The sequence below is a fragment of the Manihot esculenta genome, chromosome 9 (genome assembly GCF_001659605.2).
Source record: "Manihot esculenta cultivar AM560-2 chromosome 9, M.esculenta_v8, whole genome shotgun sequence".
Lineage (NCBI taxonomy): Eukaryota > Viridiplantae > Streptophyta > Magnoliopsida > Malpighiales > Euphorbiaceae > Manihot > Manihot esculenta.
In genome coordinates, this window is record NC_035169.2 from 5,177,601 (window position 1) to 5,195,859 (window position 18,259).

The 18,259-nt window shown below is 40.5% G+C and overlaps 1 protein-coding gene across 1 annotated transcript; it reads left to right on the top strand.

The window, feature by feature from the left end:
- Positions 1-16,445: 16,445 nt before the first annotated feature.
- On the top strand, positions 16,446-17,773 carry LOC122724672 (disease resistance protein RGA2-like). Its single transcript, XM_043960371.1, has 2 exons — positions 16,446-16,991; positions 17,350-17,773. Exons 1-2 carry the CDS (start codon positions 16,689-16,691, stop codon positions 17,371-17,373), a joined length of 327 nt encoding a protein of 108 aa, XP_043816306.1. The 5' UTR covers positions 16,446-16,688; the 3' UTR covers positions 17,374-17,773.
- Positions 17,774-18,259: the final 486 nt, after the last annotated feature.

The window sequence follows — 18,259 nt, forward strand, 5'->3', positions numbered from 1 at the left end:
TTACAATACTCATAGGGTCAAGCACATCTATAACCTCAATATACCTCATTACATAACATACTGAAATCTATTACATTACATCATAGTACAATTGTCATGTCCACAATCTAACTATTACATAAACATGCTTCAAAACTCTGGCTAACTTCCTGGTCTACCCTGTACCTGCACATCTGGGGTTAGGGGAGAGGGGTGAGCTACAAAGCCCAGTGAGCAGAATAGAAAAATCATATATTAAAATTTCATGCTTTCATGAAATGCAACACATCACAACAAATCACATCTCGGATGGTATTGTCACCATTAGTCCTCTACATAGTCCAACTGTGCCGGGACGTAGAATGGGTACAACCAGTCTTTCCCTTAACATAACATATCATACAGTCCAACTGTGCCAGGGACGTAGAATGGGTACAACCTGGACTTCCTCTTACATCGTGCCAGGGACGTAGAATGGGTACAACCTGGACTTCCATACCATAACATGCCATAACATCGTCATATCATATGAGGACTAAAGGATCATCTAATGACCAATCCACATCAACATCATAAATGCAATGCACATGTAACGACCCGGAAACCGGACCGCTACCGGCGCTAGGATTCAGGTCGGCTTAAGGCCTCCAGAACCCGTAGCAAGCCAAACATACATCCTGTGAACCTGTTTAATCCCATACATGATCCAAAACATACATAAAAATTAAAACTTTTCTTTACATTAAAACATCACAAAACCAAACCAGCCTGTGCAAGCACATACATAACATAAACCCCTCATTGGAGTCCTCAACAAATACTCCAATGGGGTACATAACATAACGTCGGCTTGGTTACATAAACATCATTATAAAAACATTACATCTCATGTATTAAGGGATTACACAGACTCTAGCCAAGCACACTATAAACTTACATTACAATACATACATGACATTACATACGAACCACGTCCACTACTAAGCTATTACATCAACTTCTCTTGCTGACTTCTCTATCAACACTGAACCTGCAAGACTGGGGTTAGGGGAGAGGGGTGAGCTAAAAAGCCCAGTGAGTAAAAAGATAAAAACATGATATTAGTTCCTCCATTTTTAGGTATTTTATTCTCCATTTTATTATTATCATTTGCTTTAATTCCACACTTTTTAGGTATATTATTATTCATTTTATTAAGGGCAACAAATAACTTATCTTTACCTTACATGCTTTCATGAAATGCAACACATCACATTTAATCACATAAAGGATGGTATTGTCACCATTAGTCCTCTACATTTCCAAAGTGCCGGGACGTAGAATGGGTCAACCGGTCTTTCTCTTACATAACATAACATACATAACATTTCCAAGATGCCGGGACGTAGAATGGGTCAACCGGTCTTTCTCTTACATAGTGCCAGGGACGTAGAATGGGTCAACCTGGACTTACATACATAACATACCGTATCTCATCATAACATATCGAGGACTATGGATCATCCAACAACCATCCACATCAACATCAAATTGTGCAATGCAACATATTCGTGAATTTCTAATGCAAACATCCTGAAACATTACATGGCATTAATGATGCATGAGTATGCTATCAGATTCATCCATTCATTTCATTCATTTTCTTAATCATTACTTAAAAACTTAGGGAAGGTATCCCACTCACCTGGTGACTGAAGCTCTAACAACACAAAGGCCGCTGGCTCACTGCCGGGGGTCTCGGTTCCTCGGGTCCGAACCTACACAGGTGGACTCAGATGAGGTACCAAACAACAAAAACATAACTCTAAACATACCCCCAAAAACCTCCTAAAGACACCTCAAAACATCCCTAGAAAACATGCAGGAAAAGGCTGGACAGGGCACTTTTGGCGGCACCTTCGGCGGCCGAAAGTCCCTCCAGAGCCGAAAGTCAGGCAGGTTCGGCGGCACCTTCGGCGGCCGAAACTCCCAGACAGAGACGAAACTCATGCATGTTCGGCGGCACCTTCGGCGGCCGAAAGTCTCGGACAGAGCCGAAACTCCAACTTTCGGGGGCAAGCTTCGGCAGCCTAAAGCTGCCTCCCAGCCACGTTCGGCGGCCGAAACTCCCTTCGGCTGCCGAACCTGGTTTCTGCCAAAGGGCAGAAACTTGGCTCCTTCTTGCCTCCAAGCTTCCCAAAACCTCTAAACATGCACAAACCTATTCTACAACATGCAAACTCAAGCATACAAGCTCCTAGGGGTCTCAAACTAGCTTAAACCCCAACTACAACACACAAGCAAGCCACATTGCACATAAACATACATCAAACTCATGGATTTTCACAAAAAACCCAACAAGCCTACTCATGCATTTCTACCCCTTAGATCTACTTAAAACTTACTTAAAACACATTTAGAACTAGAGATCGGCCCTTACCTCTTGAAGATCGAGAGAGAACCGGTCCTAGCTCGAGGATGGGGAGATTTGAGTTCTTGAACTCCAAAGCTCCAAAACTTGCTTAAACTTCAAAAACCAAACATAACTTGTTAAGATCTAAAAGATCTGAAGTAAAACACTTAAAATCACTAAGGGAGAGCTAGAACTCACCGCCGGCCGGAAAGGGAGAGAAAATCTCGCCCATTTCGGTCACGGGGCCTCTTATAGGGCTGGTTCTGCCACCTTTCGGCGGCCTAACATGCCCCCACATCTCATGCATGTTCGGCGGCCGAACATGAGGTTCGGCGGCCGAACCTTGGCTCACTCAAACAAGGCTTTCGGAGGCCTAAAGCGCTCCCAAAACCTTACCATGTTCGGCGGCCGAACCTGGCGAAGCCTCCCTTGGTCTTTTCCTTTTAAAAACTCAATTCTTTTTCACTTAAAAACATAAAATACATTAAAAACATTTTATAAAACATGGTTTTACCCTTTTCTAGAGGTTTCCGACATCCGAGATTCCACCGGACGGTAGGAATTCCGATACCGGAGTCTAGCCGGGTATTACATTCTTCCCCCCTTAAGAACATTCATCCCCGAATGTTCACCAAACTAAACATAACCTGGTAAACATAACATAAACATACGTAAAACACATAGAACACTCACACTAACCTTAAAAGAGACGAGGATATTGCTGGAGCATGGACTCCCGTGTCTCCCACGTGCATTCCTCCATGTTGTGGTGATTCCAAAGGACTTTCACCATCGGGATTTCCTTGTTTCGCAACTTCCTGATCTGGGTGTCAAGGATCCGCACTGGTTGCTCAACATAGGTGAGATCCTCTTGGATCTCTACATCAGGCTCACTAAGAACCTTGCCCGGATCTGACACAAACTTCCTCAACATGGAAACATGGAAAACCGGATGGATTCTCTCCATAGATGCAGGCAAGTCCAGCTTATACGACACGCCCCCGATCTTTTGCAAGATCTCAAAGGGTCCAATGTACCGTGGAGCTAGCTTACCCTTCTTTCCAAACCGAACCACCCCTTTCATAGGAGACACTTTGAGCAATACCAAATCCCCCTCCTGAAACTCTATCTGCCTTCTGCGGATGTCTGCATAACTCTTTTGTCTGCTGGAAGCAATTCTGATTCTCTCTCTGATTATGGGCACCACCCTGCTGGTGATCTCTACGAGCTCAGGCCCTGCCAAGGCCCTTTCTCCAACTTCTTCCCAACATACAGGCGATCTGCACTTCCTCCCATACAAAGCTTCGTATGGAGCCATCCCTATGCTAGCATGATAGCTGTTATTGTAGGCAAACTCCACCAAAGGTAGATGCTGCTTCCAAGAACCGCCAAAATCTAGCACGCACATTCTGAGCATATCTTCTATTGTCTGGATGGTCCTCTCTGACTGTCCGTCCGTCTGAGGATGGAAGGCCGTGCTAAAATCCAACCTGGTACCCATAGCGTTCTGCAGACTCCGCCAAAACCTGGAGGTGAATTGGGGTCCTCTGTCCGACACTATTGTAACAGGAGCCCCATGCAACCTGACAACCTCTTCAACATACACCTGCGCCAATTTGTCCACAGAATAGTTGCTCCTGACAGGTATGAAGTGAGCAGATTTAGTGAGTCTGTCCACAACCACCCATATAGAGTCTAATCTGTTGGACGTCGCCGGTAACCCCACTACAAAGTCCATAGCAATATTTTCCCATTTCCATTCTGGAATAGGCAGTGGGTTAAGCATTCCAGCTGGCTTCTGATGTTCCAGCTTCACCCTCTGACATACTTCGCAGGCTGACACAAACTGTGCCACTTCTCGTTTCATAGCTGGCCACCAATAAACTCTTTTCAGATCCTGGTACATTTTGGTGGCTCCAGGATGAACGCTGTATCGAGCATTATGAGCTTCTCTCATAATGTCTCCCTTCAGACTGATGTCATCCGGTACACATAATCTACTCCCATAGCGGAGGATCCCTTTGTTATCAAACCTGTATTCAACATTCTTGCCTGACTGAACAGTCCTGGCAATCTTCACTAACTCGGGGTCCTCGTGCTGTTTCTGAGCCACTTGCTCAAGAAACACGGGTGTCACTTTCATTTGAGCTATCAAGGCACCTGTACCGGACAACTGTAACTGTAGCCCTTCTTCTATGAGTTTATAAAACTCCTTCACTACTGGCCTTCGTTCTGCTGTGATGTGGGATAGACTGCCAAGTGATTTCCGGCTTAAGGCATCAGCTACAACATTAGCCTTACCCGGATGATACTGGATTTTGCAATCGTAGTCACTGAGCAATTCTACCCATCTCCTTTGTCTCAAGTTCAACTCTCTCTGACTCAGGATGTACTGCAGGCTCTTATGATCTGTGAAGATCTCACATTTTACCCCATAAAGGTAATGCCTCCACATCTTGAGTGCAAAGATTACAGCTGCCATTTCCAGATCGTGTGTAGGGTAATTCAACTCGTGCTTCTTCAACTGCCTAGAAGCATAAGCGATCACCCTCTCATTCTGCATCAGCACACAGCCCAGTCCCACACGGGACGCGTCACAAAACACTGTGAAGTCTTCCTCACTAGTCGGCAAGGCCAACACTGGTGCTGACGTTAACCTCTTCTTTAGCTCTTCAAAGCTCTCTTCACACTGGTCTGACCAAACAAACTTCTGATTCTTTTGAGTTAATCTGGTCATAGGAGCAGAAATTTTTGAGAAGTCCTGAACGAACCTCCTGTAGTAACCTGCCAAACCCAAAAAGCTCTTGATCTCTGTTACCGAAGTGGGTCTAGGCCAGTTAGCCACAGCCTCTACTTTCTTGGGATCTACCTCGATGCCATTTTCTGTCACAACATGTCCCAAGAATGATATGCTCCTCAACCAGAACTCGCACTTGGAGAACTTGGCATACAAGCCGTGTTCCCTCAAGGTTTGCAAAACTGTCCTCAGATGATGGGCATGCTCCTCTGCATTTCTGGAATACACTAGGATATCATCGATAAAGACAATAATGAAGTGATCCAGGTACTGGTTGAAAACTCTGTTCATGAGATCCATGAATGCTGCAGGGGCGTTAGTCAACCCAAACGGCATCACAAGGAACTCAAAGTGCCCATATCTGGTCCTGAATGCTGTCTTTGGCACGTCTTCATCTCTGATCTTCAGCTGATGATACCCGGATCTTAGATCTATTTTGGAGAAACAACCTGCTCCTGCTAGCTGGTCGAATAGATCATCGATCCGAGGCAACGGGTACTTGTTCTTGGTAGTAACCTTGTTCAACTGTCTGTAGTCGATACAAAGTCTAAGGGATCCATCCTTCTTCTTCACGAACAACACTGGAGCACCCCAAGGTGAGGCACTCGGTCGGATGAAACCCTTGTCTACCAGCTCTTGCAACTGTTCTTTAAGTTCTTTCAGCTCTGCTGGCGCCATCCTGTAGGGAGGGATAGAGATCGGTCTGGTTCCTGGCATCAATTCTATCTCGAACTCTATCTCCCTAGGAGGCGGTAAACCTGGCAGCTCGTCCGGGAAAACATCTAAGAACTCTCTAACCACAGGCACTGAGGCGGCCTCTCTGACATCTCTGTCTAGCTCTCTCACATGAGCTAGATAACCCTGACAACCCCTCCTGAGCAGCCTACGAGCCTGTAGGGCTGATATCAAACCTCTAGGTGTACTCCCCCTGTCTCCTCTAAAGACAACCTCTGACCCATCCTGACATCTGAACTTAACTACCTTGTCTCTGCAATCCAAGGTAGCACCATGGGTAGATAGCCAATCCATCCCTAGAATGACGTCAAAGTCTGTCAAATCTAGAACCACAAGGTCGGCGGATAAGCATCTTCCCTCTATGAAAACTGGACTGTACTGGCAGACTGACTCTGCCACTGACGGGTCACATTTGGGTCCACTAACCCATAGGGGACACTCTAACCCAGAGACCATCAAACCCAACCTCTCGACCGCTCTCGGAGAAACAAAAGAATGGGATGCACCCGGGTCCATTAAGGCATAAACATCTGAACAACCAATGATGATATTACCTGACACCACGGTGTTGGATGCGTTTGCCTCCTGCTGCGTCATCGTGAAGATCCGTGCCGGAGCTGACGAACCTTCCCCTCTGTATCCTGATGAAGAAGAGGCTGACCCTCTCCCTCGGCCTCTGCCACTAGCCTGTGTTGCGACTGAAGCTGCTGGCTGTGCTACGCTAACCGAAGCTGTCTGCTGAGGCCGTGCCATAGGAACTGCTCTAGGACACTCCATAGACATGTGCCCCTCCTGCCCACACCTGTAGCAGGTTGTCGTCCCAAAACGGCATACCCCTCGGTGTAGCTTACCACACCTTGTACAAACTGCATTATCAGCACCAGAGCTTGAGCCACTTCCTAATCCCAGACCGGATTTGATCTTGTTCCAGAACTTGTTCTTCTTCGGTTTTCTGGAGGTAGTATTCCACCTCTTACTGCCTGAACTCAAGGATGAAGGATCTATCCTTCCCCCACCTGGGGTCTTGGAACCGGAAGGTTGTGCCACAGACTGCTGGACTTTTCCCTCTATTATGGCACTAGCCTCCATTCTCTTGGCCATGTCTATAATGGCATGGAAACTTTCTCTATCAGCTGACTGAATCAAAGAGGAATACCTGGAATTGAGTCTCATGGTATACCTCCTTGACTTCTTCGGATCTGTGTCCAAGTGTTGCCCGGCGAACGGCAACAATTCTAAGAATCTGTCGGTGTACTCCTCAACACTCATCTCATCTGTCTGCTTTAGCTGTTCAAACTCGATCATTTTCAGCTCCCTGGAACTGTCAGGGAAAGCCCATCCTGCGAACTCATTCGCAAACTCCTCCCATGAAAGACTGTCCACCCTTGGTTTCACATAGTTCTTGAACCAGTCTCGTGCCTTCTTGCATTTCAGAGTGAAACCAGCCATCTGAATGGCTCTACTGTCATCCGCCCCTATCTCATCTGTGATTGTTTTGACCTTCTCCAGGTACACAAACGGATCATCACCCGTATCAAACTGGGGAGCACCCAACTTCATATAGTCAGTCATCTTGGCTTTGCTCCCTCCAGATGAGCTAGGTTGTGGTCTTTGGGTTTCTGTGACTGCGGTTTCTGCTGGTGGTGGAGGTGCAGCATCCCCTGGGATAGGGTTTGCTGTGCTTGGATAGGAGGATTGAGGTGGGTACATAGGGTATTGTGGATACTGTGGGTAGAAAGGTGGGTATGGCATATGAGAAGGGTAAGGATTAAAACTGGGATAATCCGATGTACCTCCCATCGAATACCCGGGGTACGGTGAAAAAGGTGGGTAATGGGGTGGTGGAACAAACCCCGAGGCCTGAGTGCCTCCCTGTGACTCACCCATGCCCTCTTCTGGCATGTTTACACCAAGACTACCATCCCTCCTCTGGTCCACATCCATCTCTTCTCCCACATCCACTGACCTGCCTCCTTGAACTGTTCCTCTTACTGATCTGCTTCTACCCAGATCCAGAGACCTTCTAGGGTCCCTCACTGTTCTGTCCCTGATGGACCTGCTTGACATTGCCCTTGGCAATGCTGGAGGACGGGCGCTCGTGCCCTCATCCTCCTGTGGTACTCCAGTCAATCTAGCTGATCGACGAGTTCCTCGCATTCTGTTTACTGAAAAACAGCACACATCACATAAACATTAGCATCAAATGGTTCATGTGGAAACACATGAACCCACATCATACACATGGCATATCTCAAAGCATACATACTTTCATGCAAGACAGGACTCTACATCCTATCCTAGTGGACATGATTCCCTATTGTGCTTGACTTTCTATAACATCTATGAGCCCGACACTCTAGGTCCGACCATATGAACCTAGGGCTCTGATACCACTCTGTAACGACCCGGAAACCGGACCGCTACCGGCGCTAGGATTCAGGTCGGCTTAAGGCCGCCAGAACCCGTAGCAAGCCAAACATACATCCTGTGAACCTGTTTAATCCCATACATGATCCAAAACATACATAAAAATTAAAACTTTTCTTTACATTAAAACATCACAAAACCAAACCAGCCTGTGCAAGCACATACATAACATAAACCCCTCATTGGAGTCCTCAACAAATACTCCAATGGGGTACATAACATAACGTCGGCTTGGTTACATAAACATCATTATAAAAACATTACATCTCATGTATTAAGGGATTACACAGACTCTAGCCAAGCACACTATAAACTTACATTACAATACATACATGACATTACATACGAACCACGTCCACTACTAAGCTATTACATCAACTTCTCTTGCTGACTTCTCTATCAACACTGAACCTGCAAGACTGGGGTTAGGGGAGAGGGGTGAGCTAAAAAGCCCAGTGAGTAAAAAGATAAAAACATGATATTAGTTCCTCCATTTTTAGGTATTTTATTCTCCATTTTATTATTATCATTTGCTTTAATTCCACACTTTTTAGGTATATTATTATTCATTTTATTAAGGGCAACAAATAACTTATCTTTACCTTACATGCTTTCATGAAATGCAACACATCACATTTAATCACATAAAGGATGGTATTGTCACCATTAGTCCTCTACATTTCCAAAGTGCCGGGACGTAGAATGGGTCAACCGGTCTTTCTCTTACATAACATAACATACATAACATTTCCAAGATGCCGGGACGTAGAATGGGTCAACCGGTCTTTCTCTTACATAGTGCCAGGGACGTAGAATGGGTCAACCTGGACTTACATACATAACATACCGTATCTCATCATAACATATCGAGGACTATGGATCATCCAACAACCATCCACATCAACATCAAATTGTGCAATGCAACATATTCGTGAATTTCTAATGCAAACATCCTGAAACATTACATGGCATTAATGATGCATGAGTATGCTATCAGATTCATCCATTCATTTCATTCATTTTCTTAATCATTACTTAAAAACTTAGGGAAGGTATCCCACTCACCTGGTGACTGAAGCTCTAACAACACAAAGGCCGCTGGCTCACTGCCGGGGGTCTCGGTTCCTCGGGTCCGAACCTACACAGGTGGACTCAGATGAGGTACCAAACAACAAAAACATAACTCTAAACATACCCCCAAAAACCTCCTAAAGACACCTCAAAACATCCCTAGAAAACATGCAGGAAAAGGCTGGACAGGGCACTTTTGGCGGCACCTTCGGCGGCCGAAAGTCCCTCCAGAGCCGAAAGTCAGGCAGGTTCGGCGGCACCTTCGGCGGCCGAAACTCCCAGACAGAGACGAAACTCATGCATGTTCGGCGGCACCTTCGGCGGCCGAAAGTCTCGGACAGAGCCGAAACTCCAACTTTCGGGGGCAAGCTTCGGCAGCCTAAAGCTGCCTCCCAGCCACGTTCGGCGGCCGAAACTCCCTTCGGCTGCCGAACCTGGTTTCTGCCAAAGGGCAGAAACTTGGCTCCTTCTTGCCTCCAAGCTTCCCAAAACCTCTAAACATGCACAAACCTATTCTACAACATGCAAACTCAAGCATACAAGCTCCTAGGGGTCTCAAACTAGCTTAAACCCCAACTACAACACACAAGCAAGCCACATTGCACATAAACATACATCAAACTCATGGATTTTCACAAAAAACCCAACAAGCCTACTCATGCATTTCTACCCCTTAGATCTACTTAAAACTTACTTAAAACACATTTAGAACTAGAGATCGGCCCTTACCTCTTGAAGATCGAGAGAGAACCGGTCCTAGCTCGAGGATGGGGAGATTTGAGTTCTTGAACTCCAAAGCTCCAAAACTTGCTTAAACTTCAAAAACCAAACATAACTTGTTAAGATCTAAAAGATCTGAAGTAAAACACTTAAAATCACTAAGGGAGAGCTAGAACTCACCGCCGGCCGGAAAGGGAGAGAAAATCTCGCCCATTTCGGTCACGGGGCCTCTTATAGGGCTGGTTCTGCCACCTTTCGGCGGCCTAACATGCCCCCACATCTCATGCATGTTCGGCGGCCGAACATGAGGTTCGGCGGCCGAACCTTGGCTCACTCAAACAAGGCTTTCGGAGGCCTAAAGCGCTCCCAAAACCTTACCATGTTCGGCGGCCGAACTTGACTTTCGGCGGCCGAACCTGGCGAAGCCTCCCTTGGTCTTTTCCTTTTAAAAACTCAATTCTTTTTCACTTAAAAACATAAAATACATTAAAAACATTTTATAAAACATGGTTTTACCCTTTTCTAGAGGTTTCCGACATCCGAGATTCCACCGGACGGTAGGAATTCCGATACCGGAGTCTAGCCGGGTATTACAGCACATATTCGTGAATACTAATGCAAACAACCTACTATATCTCATGGCATTCATGATGCATGGATCATGCTAAAAATTCATATTTCATTTATTTTAAAACTTAAGGTTTATTCCACTCACCTCTGGCTAGCTCTGACAAACTCTGTAGCAGCTGGCTCACTGCTGGGGTCCTCGGTTCCTCGGGTCCGAACCTACACAGGTGGACTCCAATGAGGGACCAAACCTACATAACCATAACTCTAATATACTCCCCAAAAACCCCAAAAATATCATGAAAACACTACATAAAAACATGTAAGAAATGGCTGGACAGGGCACTTTCGGCGGCAGGTTCGGCGGCCGAAAGTCCCTCCAGAGCCGAAAGTCAGGCAGGTTCGGCGGCACCTTCGGCGACCGAAAGTCCCAGACAGAGACGAAAGTCTCTTTTCGGGGGCAACTTCGGCAGCCGAAAGGCCTGCCTCCCCAGCCACGTTCGGCGGCCGAAAGTGCCTTCGGCTGCCGAACCTGGTTTCTGCCAAAGGGCAGAAACTTGGCTCCTTTATGCACATTTGCCTCCCAACTCTCAAATCATGCATATAACTCAACCAAAACAAGCATACAAGCTCCTAGGGGCCTCAAACAAACAAATACCCCAACTACAACACTTCAAACATACTCAAACATGCCACATTGTTCAAAAATCACATAAAACCTAACATAGCTCAACTAACTTAAACATGCATTTCTACCCCATAAAGCTTCATAAAACTTATTTAAAACATATATTGAGCTTAAGATCGACTCTTACCTCTTGAAGATCGAGAGAGAGACGACCTAAACTCGGAGATCCAAGCAAAAGAGCTCCTGAGTTCCCAAAGCTCCAAAACTTGTCTTAAATGCTCAAAACTTACAATGAGAGGTGAAAACTCAAGAAAAATGGAGGAGATTTGAAGAAAGAACACAAGATCTGGGGAGAGGGAGGTCGGAAGCTAGCTATGGCCGAAAATGGGAGAAAGCTCGCCCATTTCGGCTAAGTGACCCTTTTATAGTGGCTGGCCAGGCCACGTTCGGGGGCCGAAAGTGCTTCCGCATGCATGCCATGTTCGGCGGCCGAACTTCACTTTCGGCGGCCGAACCTGGACTTCCCTCACTCATGCTTTCGGGGGCCTAACGTGCCTCCAAAACGCATGTATGTTCGGCGGCCGAACTTGACTTTCGGCAGCCGAACCTGGGTTTTCCTCCAAAGACTTTTCATGCAAAAACTCATTAAATTTTCATACTCAAAACCATGAAATACCTTAAAACATTTTATGAAAACATGTTTCTACCCTACTAGAGGCTTCCGACATCCGAGATTCCACCGGACGGTAGGAATTCCGATACCGGAGTCTAGCCGGGTATTACAATAAAATTCAATCAAATAAAAAGGGATATCATCCCAAACAGATAGATGATTATATCTAATAGATTCTCTAGCCAAAGTATGAGCAGTTAGAGTAGCATTATGACTTTTGTCAAATAAGGAGAATTGCCTATTATGTGCTGCCAAATTAGTGTTTTCAAAATTGCTAGTTGATATCAATCCTGTCACAAATCCCGGCGGAGCAGAATTATCGGAATCACGCAGCCCAGGCTTGTCAATCTCTGGTTCCAACCAAACTTGATATCTTCTTTCTTCAACCTCAGCCGCAAGTCACATAAAACTTCCACATGACCTAGTTTTCCACATAGATATCAAAAAATAGTAAGCTTTTCATATTGAAACTTTACAGTAAACACAGTACCATTATCTCCAACAAATTTCTTCTGCTGTTTCAAAGGTTACCGAATGTCCAAACAAACTTTAACTCTTATAGGGTCCGGCGACATAGCTGAAGCATTTTTCATATCATACTCTTTATAGCGGCCAACAAAATCCCCGACCAATTTAGCCATTGTCTCATTATATAACCAAAAGGGAAGTAACCCAAAAATCAGAATGAGTTAGAGGGATATGGAGAGGATTTTCATTACCTTGTATCTCCTTCCAAACAAGCAGGAATTGATTATACAACCAAGAGCCCCCATTCCTTATATTTTCAAAATCAACATTATTAAAAAACCGAAACAGATATTTTTTTGCCTCTAATTTTATAATAGATATCCCCTCTAAAGAATGCTATAAATTTGATAAAGAGGTCTGCATATTCTGAAAATTGATTGAATTGTATGTGAGAAACATCCTACCATACAGAAATCATAAGTGACGATCGGAATATCTCTGGAGTTCTTAATAGGGACAACAACATCTTCTTCTTCATCGATAATCAATTGACGCAGATCAGTCTTTCATGGGTAAGAGGAAATAAGAAGTTAGGTTTAAGGAAGAGGAAAAGGCGAGATCATCGAGTTACAAAGGGATCACAGTGGGAAACTTGCGTCAAAAGTATACAGATTGAACAATTTTTAAATCACTCAAACAAGCCTATATTTTTAGCCATAGCCTTAAATGCATTTTGTAATAGTGAATTATAGGGTACCCTTCCCTCATGGGAAAGAAGGATGTACCTCCACCACAAATAGCTTCCTTCTCTCTCACTATATTTATTGTGCGCATAAATTCGTAGTATATCAAATTCTATTATTGTAAATTCTAATCTATAATTTTTTTTTCCAAATACAATATTTTAAAAAGTCCTCTGTATTTATAATAACTTTGGCTTATATTTAAGTTAGGTTTGTTTTAAAAAAATATTTATTAAAAAATAATTTTTATATTCTCTGATATTTAGACAGTCAAAAAATTTATTTAATGAAAAATATTTATTTATAAAAAAATAAATTATTTTAAGGAAAATAAAGACTTTTTTATATAAATTTATTAATAAATTTTATTTTTTAAATTAAAATTAAAAAATAAAAAATAAATTATTTCATTAAAAAATATTAACGAAAAATATCTTTGACAAGAAAATATTTTTTTATGAAAAATAATTTTTAAATAAATAAGTTATTCTCTTGCCGCCTTAATTTGCTGAAAATAATCTTCTTCCTTTTTTTAAAACATTTTTTTTTTATGAAAATGTATTTTTAAAAAATAACTTACTTTTATAATATTAAAAACAAATAATATATTTTTATATATATACACCTTACTCCTATTATCGAATTCGAGAATTTTTAATTTTAGAAATGATTCTGATAATTCATTGATTAAAAAAATATTAATATATTTATATATAAAATAAAAAAAAATAGAATTGTTTAGTTTCAGTTTTGACAAGATTTTAACTAAAAATCAAAATACAGAATTGAACCATCAATGGATATTTAAAATCAAATTTCAATATAATTCTAAAGAATTTCGGTATGATTCTGTTTATTATTTTAATTTTTTAATTTTAATTTTAATTTTATTTTAAATTTTGATTGCTAAATGTAAAACTTATAATGTTTTTATATTTATTTTTAATAATAAATAACTAACACCGAATTACTAATAATAATAATAATATATATTATATACAATATAAGAATATTATATTATTTTTTATGTATTTATTAATTATATAATTTTAATTAAAAAATATACATGTAATTAATATATAAAAATATATTATATTACTATTACGTAATTCACTCATATAATTAAAAATTATAAAATAATTAATATATTTATAACTAAAATGATAAATACATATATATATTTATTACTATAGTTTCAATTAACAATGATTAATTATATATAAGAAGAACAAATTAAAACTAATTAATTAAAAAATTTTAATAACTAATAAAAACACAGAGTTATTTTATAATTTTGTTAATAGCTATTCAAAGTTATTTATTAGATAATCCCTCTAAACAGATCACACAGTCGTCCGATAATCGACCATCATCATCGCCCTTCTTCGCAAAAAACCTCTGCTGCTTCAACTTGTTTAATGCGGAACTCGATGCACCTCTGCAAACCATAAAACCCCAAGGAAGGTTGCTTGTTGGCTACGAAAACAAGGAAGGAAGCAATGCGATCAGCCAAGGATTCTCGTAGTGGGTCCTCAAGAATGACGGAAGAGAAAAGAAAATCAAGATGGTTTTGGCAGAGTGGCTGTGCAAATAGGAGATGGGGATGAATTTGGTGGAGGAAAAAGGAGGTTGGAGCAATTGGGTAGGCTTCAATTTTGATCAAGTCTCCTTCAAGGTTTCTGAGCAATACTCTGTAATTGGAGTGGAAGCGAAGTTGGAGAATCAAAGTGGGCGGCTGCATGGGATTTTGGCTTGTAGAATTTAGCTCGACATCAATTATATTTAATAATAAAATAATAAAATAAAAATTAAATTAAGAATTTTAGTACAATATACATCCATATTTAAGTCCAAAAGAATTCTTTTGTCGAACTTTTTCTTTCTCAATATTTTTATTTTTTAGTATAATTAGATAAAAAAGAAATGACAAATATTTTATTTAATTATTATTTATTATTTTTCATATATAAAATATTAAAATTTAACAAATAAATATATTAATTTATAAATATAAGAACTTATGAATAATTATAACTTTTAAGGTCCAATTTATAAAAATATTGTGATTAATTTTTAATTTAAATTTTAAATTGAAAAATTATTTTAATAATTAAATAAAATTTTAAAAATTAAATTTAAAAATATTATTAAAAGGTAAATTATAATTTATTAATAATATTTAATGATGTTTGAGAAAAAATAATAATTTTACTAATACATGAAAATATAAAAATCTTTCTATTATAAATATAAATGTACCCGTAGCATTACTTCCATTAAAAACTAAAATTTTTACTCGAATGTCCAAAATTTTTATTATAATTATATATAAATTAAATTGCATTCATAAATTTAATCTGATAGTAAGTGTATCGGAAAATATGAGAGTCTCGTGTTCTACTTTCTAATTTCTAATTTTCATTTAAAAAAAAATTATATATAAATTTTATTAATAATTTTGTTCCGATAATATATTTAAGTTTCATTTATTATACTCTAAATAAATACTAATGTTTGTTTTTTTATGGTACATGATAAATTAGTAATTTTTTTAACAATATTACTTATTTTACTTATATATATATATATATATATATATATATATATAAAGTTAGGATTAAAATAATATAATATATTAATTTATAATTTAAAAAAATTTAAAATTTAAAATTAATAATATCTTTAAAATAATTAATAAAAAATTAATACAGATCCACTTTTCTAATTATAAAATCTGAAAAATGATATATTTAAACTTATAACTAGTCTTTTTATTTCTATCATTAATAAAATTATTTTCATATATATTAATAAATTTATATTTTTATCCTTAATAAATTTATTTTCATATATAAAATGTGAAAAATGATCTAGTTTTCAAGCTTAGACAATCATCCAAAAAGAAAGGGATTGTAGTGCATAGCTTGCTACAATCCCAATTGATGAATGCATAAATTAACCTCTGATTTGTATCAAAAAAGCCTAAATTCATCCTTAAGTAATTTAATTTCTCCTTCAACAAACAAGAACCACTGCAACAAACAAGCAAAACACTGATCAAAACAGGGACCCAAATCTCCATGGATTCATACAACAAAGCAACAAAGGACCACTGCGTCAACCCAAATGCTGCCAACCAATAAAGATTGTGCTCCTTTGCTTGAAGAATCCATGGATGCCTTATAAATTAAGATCTCGTTTGGTTCAAATTAATCTATTTCATAGGAAGTTGAGCTAATTTCCTCCAAAACAAACAAGACCTAAGTCTTGATAAGTTTGTATTATTCTTTTGGCATTTAAATTCTTGAACAAGCTCATCAAATTATAGCGGAGAAGAAGAAAAGAATCTTTGTTAATGACAGACATAGCAGGACTTGGAATTTTCTTTTTCCTAAAGTCAGGTTCTCACATAGATCTCCATTAAAAGAAGCCATTGGAAATTATCATTTCATAATTTCTTCTCTTCCTAATCCAAACGCGAAAAATCAATGGCCGACTCTTTTCTCCTCAGCATTGCAGAAAGTGTTCTTGGGAAATTGGGCTCTCTTGCTCTGGAAGAATTCTTCTTGGCATGGGGACTTGAAAGTGATTTTGAAAAGATCAAGGAGAACTTGAAGGTCATCAAAGCCGTGCTTTTGGATGCAGAGCAGCAGCTGTCACTGAATCCACGGATAGAGATTTGGCTGGAGAAACTCAAACAAGTCCTATATGATGCAGAAGATGTGGTGGATGAGTTTAAATGTGAAGCTTTGCGAAGGAAAGTGGTCATGTCTGGGAACACCACTCGAAAGGTACGCCGATTCTTTTCTAGCTCTAATCCACTTGCGTTCCGATTTAGAATGGGACATAAACTCAAGCAGATTAGAGAGAGGGTAGATGAAATCGCAGCTCTTAAGTCCAAATTTGGTCTTACTGAGCGAATTTTTGATAGGCCTGTCATTCATAGGGAGAGGGAGATGACCCACTCCTTTGTAGATGCTTCTGATGTCATTGGGAGGGATCAAGCTAGAGATAACATTATTGAAATGTTGCAACATGTTGATGGTGAGAATGTGATCAAGCATAATTTAGCCACATTTTTATTATATTTATCATTGCTTATTTACACATTTTTTAGCTTAATTTATGGTTTTTACCTTGTTTTTACAGAAAAGGAAGAAATTGGAAAAATAGAGAAAAAATGCAGAAAATGACAGAAAAGTGATTGGGTCAGTGATTTGCCCAAATCACTGCCCAAATCAAACTGGAGCAGAAAACTGGGATTAACTCACAGACAGTGATTGGGGCAACGATCTGGGCAAATCACTGCCCAGATCAAGCTGAAGCAGAAACCTGGAGGCAACAGACAGAAAAGTGATTGGGTCAGTGATTTGCCCAAATCACTCGTAGAAACTGGTCAAATCACTAGCAGAGATAGCACAAACTTGCAGAAAGTGATTGGACCAGTGATTTGCCCAAATCACTGCCCCGATCACAATGACAGCAGAAAATACAGCAGAGCGGGAAATTGTTCAGGAAACCGAATTTTGAGTTTTCAGAAGTCAAAATCAACTTCAAACACTACAAGATCAATCTCAAGAGCCACTGTAATACCCGGCTAGACTCCGGTATCGGAATTCCTACCGTCCGGTGGAATCTCGGATGTCGGAGATCTCTAGAAGGGTAAAAACCATGTTTTCATAAAATGTTTTAATGTATTTTATGGTTTTAAGTAAAAATAAAATGAGTTTTTGCATGAAATAAACTTTGGAGGAAAACCCAGGTTCGGCCGCCGAACATGCATGCGTTTCGGGAGTGCTTTCGGCCCCCGAAGGCATAAGTGAGGGAAGCCCAGGTTCGGTCGCCGAACCTCATGTTCGGCCGCCGAACTTGCATGCGTTGCGGAGGCACGTTCGGCCCCCGAATGTGGCCTGGCCAGCCACCTATAAAAAGGGTCCATTAGCTGAAAACGGGCGAGCTTTTCTCCCCATCTTCGGCCAAGGTGAGCTCTCCGCCATCCCTCGCCAATCTTGAGTTTCTCCTTCACTTTCTTCATGATTTTTACAAGTTTTCATCTTTG